Here is a 10,604-nt window from a genome sequence, read left to right on the forward strand (position 1 = left end):
TACGGCTACGGCACAGGCTCAAGCTCAAGGTCCACCTCAATGGGATCGGTAAGCGAGTTAGATTTTTATTTGGAAGCACGCCACCATACTTTTAGTGATGCAGGTCCTACACCCGCCCAAATCGACGTCCTAGAGTGGTGGAGAACACACGAGAAAGATTATCCCATACTTGCGTCAATGGCTAAGGAGATCTTTGCAGTCCCGGCTTCCACCGTAGCCGTCGAGTCCGCTTTCAGTGTTGGAGCATGTGTCTTGGACGTGAGAAGAAGCAAACTCTCCGCGAGAAATATGGAAGCTGTGATGTTACTTGATGATTGGGGAAAAGCTGCAAAGAGAGCGCAAGAACCAGATTGGGATGCTCGTGAAGAGAGTGAGGAAACCTTCACCGACACCGAGGATGAAGGTGAAGAATGAAGGCCAACCGTCGTCAACCGCCAACCAACAAGGTAAGCAAGGTAAGAGAACTACGTGGACTTTGATTCCTCAATGCAATTGAGCATTAAGGATACGTAGGCACCTCAACTTAAATTTTAAATTTAAGTTGAGCTCAAGTCCTTTTCCTTTTATTTCTTTTTTTTTTCTAATTGTTTCAACTTTACTTTTAATATGTTTTTTGTAAATTGTAATTTTGTATTTAAATTTTAAATTCAAGTGTATAGTTGTACTTGTATTGTTGTATTTTGTAACTTGTAATTGTATTGTAGAAATTTACATTCAAAGTTTCAAATCAATAAAATTGCAATTCTTTATCGTTATCGTTATCAATTCTCTTTGGATTTTACTATAGAATTGCAATAAAAGTTATAACTCTAAGATTTAAATAACTCTAAGATTTAAATAAATAAAAAACTGAACCGGAACCGAACCGGAACCGGCCCGGAACCGGCCCGGAACCGCCGGAACCGGTGAAAAACCGGCGGTTATTAACCGGAACCGGCGGTAACCGGTGGTTAAACCGGAACTGGATAACCGGTATCCGGGCCGGTTACGGTTCAAGCTTTCAACGAACCGGAACCGACGGTTTTCGAACCGTGGCCACCTCTAACTTGCAGTTTATATTATCTGCAAGTACAACTTCTAGAAAATAAGAGAATTAATGAGTAAAGGATGGATTACATCTATTTAAACGCTTATCTGGCAGAACTTTTCTTCTTCTTTTGGGAGTTGGTAATGGGTGGCTTACTGGGATTGATCTTTAGTCTCTCAACCTTATAAAGGTGGAGAATGCCACTTAGCCACAATGTTGTTGTTGGATCATGACAACATAATGTATAACAGTATAATCGAGAAATAATCTGATATGGCTCTCTCAATTTGCTCTCTACTTGTTTACCTAAGTTGTTCATCAATTTTCATAATTTGCTCTTTATATTAGTTACAACTTGTTCAACTACATTACTATAAAAAAAATATGTCTTCTTCTCGTGGTGGTGGTGACCGTGATCGACGGGGCAAAGGAATTGCCGAAGATCAATCTACCCGTCCGAAAAAATCACGACGACCTACTCGTCGAGAAATTTTGGAAGAGGTTTCCCATGCTGAGGCTGTTCGCTTACAAGTAAGTTATAAAATATTTTGCATATTATTTTTTTTTATACATAACTTAATAAGTTTGAGTTCATGATTTTTCTATGCTCATCTTCTAAATTCTAATTCGTACATATACTACTATGGAAGAAGATCGTCGTGCAGCTGCAGCCATTGCACTAGCCCAATTGGGTGGTCATGGTGCGGATGGCGCCGAATCCGATGCTAATAATTACATCTCGGTCGATGATTACGATATTGATGACGTTAATGTTAATCTGAACGATGATAATGAGGACAGTGACGGTGACCACGAAAATGAGGAAATGCCCCCCCCCCCCTTCACAAGACGGCCGCGGAGAAAAATCTAAATATAAATCTGATATATTTGTGAAATATTTCAAAAAGGTCCCAATAGTTTCTTCCGCTAATGAAGTGCCGATATTTTTTATGGCATATTGTAACTACTGCACCAAAAAATACAAATTCAAGAAGTCCGGGGGATATGGCTCTCTCATCCGTCACATGCAGACGATTCATCCCGAACTATATGGGCATAGCGCTAGCCAAACCCAACTCAACTTCCAAAGTGCGAGTGCCCATGGCTCCGCCTCCGGTTCGTCTCAAACAGGTACGCCGTCCTCCGCTCTTTTAAGATATGATCATAAGCATACTACTGAAGTTATAGCTAAATTTGCTGCCATGCATTATCTTCCTTTTGGTATTTATGATAATCAAGATTACAAAAATTCGATGAAAGAGTGTTATAATTTGAACTAAAAAAGACTACCTAGAACTAGTATTCAACGATCTATTCAACGATGAAAGCAGTCTGCCTTAACAATGCTAATATTGCTATGAGGGTATAGTACATTACTTTTAGTTTCTCACATGTCAATCCATATAGGAATTTCCCGGTTAGCGTCTTTGATTAAGTCACTAATTATATGAACAAATGATTTTTATTTTCCTCATAGATAAGCTGGCTAAATGCAATCAGGGAGTGGCTGGAGGAATTTGTTGGAAATATGAGCTCGAGGGAGTTTGTTGACACGGTCACTAGGGATCTTCTCGGCAGTCGTGTCTTTGTATTTACACCCAGGGAAGAGGCAAGAATATTATAATTTGCGTCTGCTGTAATAGACTCTATTATTAGTACTTATAAAGTTTTCTGTCAACAGATTAAGAATCTTCCTAAAGGGGCAACATTGATTGATTATGCGTATATGATCCACACTGAAATTGGAAACAAAATGGTTGCTGCAAAGGTATTTTCTGTATTGAGAGAGCCATATCAGAAATTATTCTAAAATTGATGAAACCTTCTCTCCAGTTTCAAAGAAGGATTCTTTAAGAATTGTTTTGGCTTTGGTGGCTCATTATGATCTCGAGCTACACCAAATGGATGTGAAACCGTCTTTCTAAATGGAGAACTTGAAGAGGAAGTTTATATGAACCAACCCGAAGGATTCTTGGCAACAGGACAAGAACACTTAGTATGTAAGCTGAGAAAGTCAATATATGGACTAAAACAAGCTTCTAGACAATGGTATATAAAGTTTAATGATATCATTGTATCATATGGTTTTGTAAAGATCATTGTTGATCGATGTATCTATGTAAAAATCAGTGGGAGTAAGTTTATAATTTTAGTCTTATATGTTGATGATATTTTGCTTGCTGCAAATGACATGAGTATGTTACATGATGTGAAGAAATATCTCTCTAAGAACTTTGAAATGAAAGATATGGGAGATGCATCTTATGTGATCGGAATAGAAATATTTCGAGATAGGTCACAAGGATTATTAAGTTTATCTCAGAAAGGATATATCAATAAGATTTTAGAGAGATATAGAATGGAAAAGTGCTCTATAGGGATTGCTCCAATTCAAAAGGGAGACAAGTTTAGCAAAATGCAATGTCCTAAAAATGAATTGGAGCGTAAGGAAATGGAAAGAATTCCATATGCATCAGTGGTTGGGAGTTTGAACTGTGTTCAAACATGTACGCAACCAGATATCACCTTTGCGGTTGGTATGTTGGGTCGATATCAAAGTAATCCCGGAATGGATCACTGGAAGGCTGCAAAGAAAGTCCTCAGGTACTTGCAAGGCACCAAAGAGCACATGCTTACGTATAGAAGATCCGATAATCTAGAGGTCATTGGATATTCAGATTCATACTATGCCGGGTGCTTTGATAGTAGAAAATCAACGTTTGGCTATTTGTTCCTTTTAGCCGAGGGAACAGTGTCATGGAAAAGTGGAAAGCGGTCTGTCATTGCTACTTCCACTATGGAAGCCGAATTTGTGGCATGCTTTGAGGCCACTGTTCATGGATTGTGGTTGGGAACTTTATTTCAGGGCTTAGAATTGTCGACTCTATAGCTAGGCCGCTGAAAATTTATTGTGATAATTCCGCAGCTGTCTTCTTTTCAAAGAATGATAAGTACTCGAAAGGGGCTAAGCACGTGGAGTTAAAATACTTATCTGTCAAAGAAGAAATGCAGAAACAAAGAGTGTTCTTTGAGCATATTAGGACGGATATGATGGTAGCGGATCCGTTAACTAAAGGACTAACACCCAAAATGTTTATTGGCCATGTAGAGCGTATGGGTATTATAGATAAAGCCTTGCTATTTTAGTTGTATTATGCTTGTAAAGTGTAAGACGCTTTGAATTCAATAAAAGTTATGTTTCTGTTTATTGAATATGTTATCATTATAGTTTGTATACAATTATGGTTATTGGATAACATATGATAAATTAAGAATAAAAGTTCATCTCAATGAAAGGACAATGTAAAGTTGGAATTGATATGTGATACATGGAAGGAATCATGTCGCTTAATGATGTGTGACCGCCATGATTCGATCAATTCTAATTTTGTCATGGTATTTAAAGGATATTTTGAACTTGATATAAAAGTGCGCATTATGGTTATTAAACCATTAAGATGATACAAAGGTCAAGTGGGAGAATGTAAGAATATTTATATTCTTATGTGACCTATGTATTTATTGGTTTAAATTAAATTTCAAGTTCATAATATTAAAAGTTAAAAGAGATTCTAATATTAAAGACGACACCGTGATGGATCGATTTCGATTTAAAGAATTAGAATCGGGTGTATTGATAACCCTCCTCTCCTACCTCTAATTATAATATTATAATATAATATAATATATATTATATTATATTATACGAAAAGAATACATATATGTATGTATAAATGAATTGATTATATATGTGTGTTGTCGTACATGCATTAATTAAGTTAACTATAATTATGGCAGTTAATTATAATTAACTGTAATATTTATAAGTATTGCATGTTTATAAAAGTATGTGGACGTGCATGTGTGTAATGTGAGGAATCAGTTTCTAATTAGTTTCTAAACTGATTTTACCGAATGGGTGTGTCGATTGACTAATTAGAGCATTATGGTTTCCAAATGGAAAGACACATCCATTGGTCTGTCCACGAAGAGGCATGTATACGCCTATATAAAGAGATGGCCTATTCATAATTTAAACACACCAACAAATGCTTGCAGTATTCAGTCGGCATTTATACACACATATATAGTTATACATATATATATAGAAAAGTGCCCTTGATTCTTTATCCATTAAAGGAATCAAATAGAAGGGTTGAGGTCAAGGAGAGGAGAATCATCAAAAGGTGGATTCAACATCTTCTTCAACACAAGAAAAGCATGGATGGAGGTTAGTAATCTATCTCCACTTTATAGTCTATATGTTGTGGTTGAATTAATTTAAATCTAGAATTAGATTTCAATATCGAAATCATTAAAGTTGAGATTTGGCTATCATGCATTATCCACAATTGGAATGTAGGATATAGTACGAGCTCTATCTTGCATATTCATGTGAGTTTCATTTCAGGGTCTCTCGAATAAATCTGCCTTTCAGAGACACAAGCAGTGGCTTGAATATGCAAAAACACGAAGTGCTCGACATAAGATAATGAAAGTAGGTTACTTTTGGAGTTACTCTTATTTTTAATTACTTACTTATAATTATTCTGCCTGACTACATGTCCCCTGTAGCAGTTTCTGAGTGAACAAGCTGCACTATCAGCAACTGAAATAATTGCTGATTCTGTGGAGAAATTTGTTGCTGAATCTCAAGAGGAAAGCAAAGAAGAACCAGTAGTAAATTACTCTGAGGGGGCTAAACATACGTGGCAGAAATTATTGAGGAATGTCATGCAAATAGCATCTTCAAAAGCTGGAAGTGAAGATATATTCCAATTTGACAAGAGGAAGATCCAGGTTCCAACTGTTAATGGGAAGCACAACAAGAATATGCACCATGTGAGTTTGAAGGCCAAAGGAGAGGTGCTATCTCAAGGAAATGGTATTGCTAAGATGATTCTTGCCAATATTCCTTTGCACATAGAAGTGTTACCAGGACTAGAGGTATGACAAGCTAGCAAGATTATGTCTTGGCACAACCTCGAGGGTAACTCTATCCAGTGGCTGTCCATAGTCTGCATAGACCGTAAAGGTAAGTTCAATGGTTGGTTATGCCACTAGTCTTTTCTTGTGCACCACTTGTATCTAAAATAATGATTTTCTGAATTGCTCTCATGAACTCACCATTAAACAAACTAAGCAATTGTTCTTATTTGTTTTGCTCGAATTCTGATGTATATTAATACTCAGGGATGATGGCAGATGTCACATCAGCACTTGTAGCTGCAGGAATTACTCTATGTTCTTGTGCTGTGAGTTTGGATTTAACAATAACTCGTCCAATTCCTTTAACTATTTCCTAACGTTTACAAAATCCGTCTCTTCTGACATGTTATATATGATGTTGTACAAAATTGGCAGGTTGAAATTGATCCAAGGAAGGGAATGGGTATCATGTTGTTTCAGGTCGAAGCCAGCATGGATGATTTGGTACACATCCCAAAATCTATATATCCCCCTCACTTGATCCTAAACTAACATTTGTGTATTTTTCCTCGTCCCAGGCCAATGCTTGCTCGAAGGTGGATCTAATCCTTGGCGTTTTGGGGTGGTCAACCGGTTGCAGCTGGCTGAACTCATCGGAGAGTCGCCAGCTCCTAGAGTATTAAATATAGTTCACTCAGCTCAGCTGCTAATAGCTGGGGATTAAGTTTTGTCACTGATAGAAATGAGTTTTGCCTTGTGGATTTGGGATTATCCAGCTTCTAGTTCTCAAATTCTTTTGAAACCCTATAATCAAATACAAACGGTATAATGGTAGCGAAATCTGTACATAGAAAGAAGAGGGTTGGTATAGTAGTGAAAATACAGTATGGATTGGTCGATGAGATGAGCACAGTTTCCATTCAAATGAATGTTTTTGGTGCTTGTATGTACGCGCAGGATTTCTCGATCCATTTATAATGTTTCAGTCTCATATTTTATTTAATCACAATGCTTGCACCAACCTCAACAAGACAGTTGAGGCAGTAGAGTTCAAACGAGCTTTCTGTAATATTTGTCGTGTCTAAAAACAAACAAGCCTTTATGAGGAAAATCATGAGCTTTTTCATTGACAAAGTTTGTAAGAATATATGCTATGCTAATTGCATCAAACTTATTTGCAGTTTTTTCTTATTATTGGATTACGAGGAGGAAGGAGTGTTTATAAATGTTGTACTCCCTCCGTCCCATAAACCCTTTCAAAGGGAAAACTCACAGAGGAGATACAATATTAATTCATCAAAGTCCCCTATCAAAATGATACAAAAGAGTATTTATAGCTAGAGCTTCATTCCCAAGAAAAATGGTCCACAAAATCTAAAAATCAAAGCAACGGACGCGCCCGATCGGGCGTTCGGACAACGCTAAATTGCCCGACCCGGGCGAACTTCTTTGGAATCCGCAAGACATACTCCCAATCGACTGGTCAGGCGATAGGTAGCGTTATTTCGCCCGGCCGAGCCAAAACTCACTAGAACTCCCACGGCAAACTCCCCAATGCTCGATCAGACAAATATTGAACCCTCAAGGTGTGCTCCCTTGAGTGGCTAAGAGTGTGGTCTTCATGGCGAGTTCGATCCCGGGCTTTTACGATTCCTCTTGCAACACCCTTTGGACGAGGTCGGAGACTCCTCCTTGGAGACGTCACGCCTTGGCTCTCGTCACGGGTCCCCCTTGGATCTTCAATGAGGTGCACTCATTGAGCACAGTTCCTTGGGTCGTATCACTCTTGTCAATTCTATATCCAAGTCAGTATCATTTCTTAAACCATTAAGTCATACTACCTCCGTCCCCCAAATATTGACACACTTTGACCCCGCACGGATTTTAAGAAATGTAATGGAAAGTGAGTTGAAAAAGTTGGTGGGATGTGGGTCCTACTTTGAAAGTACTCCCTCCGTCAGGCTTAAGATGACACATTTTCCTTTTTAGTTGGTCCCAACTAAGATGACACATTTTTTTTTGGAAACTTTCTCTCTCCAATTAATACACTCAACCCTTTTTTCTCACTCCTATTAAAATATTGATCTTTCTTTATCTCTCTACTTTAATACTTACCCCCACATTTTCTCTCTTCAATTAAACATTTTAACCAATAACTCCTAAAATTTCGTGTCGGCTAAGCAATGTGTCATCTTAGTCGGGACGGAGGGAGTATTAGTTTTTAGTTTTATAATAAAATGTGAGTAGGAATGAGTTAGTGGAATATGAGGTCCACTACTAAAAATGGTAAAAAGTGAAGTGTGTCAAACTTTCAGGGACGGACCGAAATGGTAAACTGTGTCAAACTTTCAGGGACGGAGGTAGTAAGTTATTGCAAATCTCCAATTTCTTTTTGAGGAAAATCATAAGAATTTCGTTGACAAGTTATTGCAAATGCTGTAATATTTTCATTAGCACTAAAATAAGATTGCTTAGGTATAAACTCCAACTAATTTCACAAATCTCCAATTCCCATGGACTGATGATTAGAAATGTAGATCGGCCCAATTAATATAGGCCCAAACTTTATTCATAAACTCCAACTAATTTCACAAACGAAAGCCCAATTATATTATATAACCCTAATCCATCGCGTTATAAAATTGCATCTTCTCCGCTCACCATTTTTCCTCCTTTTGCGAGATACAGAAATGGTGTCGCTAAAGCTGCAGAAGCGGCTATCCGCCAGCGTCCTCAAGTGCGGCAAGGGCAAGGTCTGGCTTGACCCTAATGAAGTTAACGAAATCTCCATGGCTAATTCTCGTACGCTCTCGAACCTTTTCTGCTGGTGGTTCTGGTTCTCTGAGATCTGTGCAATTTGTTTCTATTGGCGCTATGTCTAGCTGCAAAATGCTTAATTTGAAAATTAGGATGTTAATATTGATGGCTGTGAGGGGTTTCATATGTTTTGGATTGTTTTAGATGGAAATGCGCTTTATGTTGTTGGTTCATCGTTTAATTGATCAATCTCATTGAGCTTGTTTAATTGATTTTTCATTGTTCAGAGCAGTGGATAATTTCGGATTGCAGATACTTGGTTTAAATTTCTTAGTAGTTTTAGCTTTTTGATGTGTCGGTCAGTTATGCTTCGTATTTTACCTAGAGTCGATTGTTATCTGTCAGTGTGTTTCTGGATGAAATTGGGAAACGCTTCAGCTTGTTCAAATCTGGAACACAAAGTAGTGAAAGCTCTACTGCCGTGCCAAGAATTTTTTTTGAGTCTGACCTAATTTTTGTTGTCTATATTTTTCCTAAAAATCAACAGAATCTCTTTGAATGAAAAAATACCGTTTAATTAATTACTCTAACATTATCCAGTCATCTGTTTTTTGTACATAGTTCTACTCAGTATTGATCTTTTAAATTCCTAGCATTTGTAATGCATTTCTACCAGTCATTTTTTCATTGCTCTGTTTCGTAATGTTCTTCCTTTTTGATGTAGGACAAAACATTAGGAAACTGGTCAAGGATGGTTTCATTATCAGGAAGCCCACAAAGATTCATTCACGATCAAGGGCTCGTCGGATGAAAGAGGCCAAGAGGAAGGGTCGACACTCTGGATATGGTACAGTCATTCACTTCTTGTCTAGCTTTAATGCATGTTTGGATCACTCTGAAATGAATTAAGTGTCTGGTTGTTTGTTAGTCAAATCAAAAGTCTAAAGATTCCCATTCCATTTTCTTTTTGAGACTCTATCTAAGATGGATTTCATAGAATGGATTCATTTGGTTAAACCCACTTCACATTACTGTGGGTTTATAATTTTTTGTGAATTTCTGAATGAATACAGGTAAAAGAAAGGGTACCAGGGAGGCAAGGCTGCCCACAAAAATTCTTTGGATGCGGAGAATGAGAGTGCTAAGACGATTGCTGAGGAAATATAGGGAATCTAAGAAGATTGACAAGCATATGTACCATGACATGTACATGAGAGTGAAGGGTAATGTTTTCAAGAACAAGCGTGTTCTCATGGAGAGCATCCACAAGTCTAAGGCTGAGAAGGCTAGGGAGAAGACACTGTCTGACCAGTTTGAGGCTAAGAGAGCTAAGAACAAAGCTAGCAGGGAAAGGAAGTTTGCAAGAAGAGAAGAACGACTAGCACAGGTAACATTGATTGAATTCTTTTCCCTGACTTACTAATAACTCTCATGTATTAGAACATGCACGTATATTATAAAGAAACATTCTACACCGGATTTTCTTACTGTTTCTTGTATGTATTCAGGGACCGGGGGAGAAAGTAGCACCACCACCAGCTGCGGCCACTCCTGTCCCTACGTCTCAGTAAGTGACTGACATGTATATGCCATTTCAATTGGTTTATTACCACACAATCTAGTTTGACTTAACAGTCTTCAAATTATCGGTGATGCAGAGGTACTAAGAAGGCTAAGAAGTGAGATGTCAGATGACCGCTTATGTGCTCGTGGTAGCGTTCTACGCTCTCTCAATGGTTTTGTTAGTATCACAACTAGTATCTTAAATCGTTTTATCGTCATCACATAACTGTGATTATTGATACACAACTTATGTTTTGGTTGACCAAGTGTGCTCTTATGTTTTCCTTTTACAGTTTATTCTCTGGAAAGATTGCTTTATTTTCTTTGA

The 10,604-nt window shown here is 37.8% G+C and overlaps 1 protein-coding gene and 1 pseudogene across 1 annotated transcript; both read left to right on the forward strand.

Annotated features, from left to right (window-relative positions):
- The first annotated feature begins 1,670 nt into the window (after nt 1-1,670).
- Nucleotides 1,671-6,639, forward strand: LOC125189925 (annotated as a pseudogene).
- Nucleotides 6,640-8,605: 1,966 nt separating this feature from the next.
- On the forward strand, nt 8,606-10,604 carry LOC125188578 (60S ribosomal protein L19-1-like). Its single transcript, XM_048085512.1, has 5 exons — nt 8,606-8,758; nt 9,438-9,560; nt 9,787-10,100; nt 10,222-10,280; nt 10,372-10,604. The coding sequence occupies exons 1-5, from the start codon at nt 8,647-8,649 to the stop codon at nt 10,394-10,396; spliced, it is 633 nt and encodes a 210-aa protein (XP_047941469.1). The 5' UTR covers nt 8,606-8,646; the 3' UTR covers nt 10,397-10,604.

This window comes from Salvia hispanica, chromosome 5 (genome assembly GCF_023119035.1).
Source record: "Salvia hispanica cultivar TCC Black 2014 chromosome 5, UniMelb_Shisp_WGS_1.0, whole genome shotgun sequence".
Lineage (NCBI taxonomy): Eukaryota > Viridiplantae > Streptophyta > Magnoliopsida > Lamiales > Lamiaceae > Salvia > Salvia hispanica.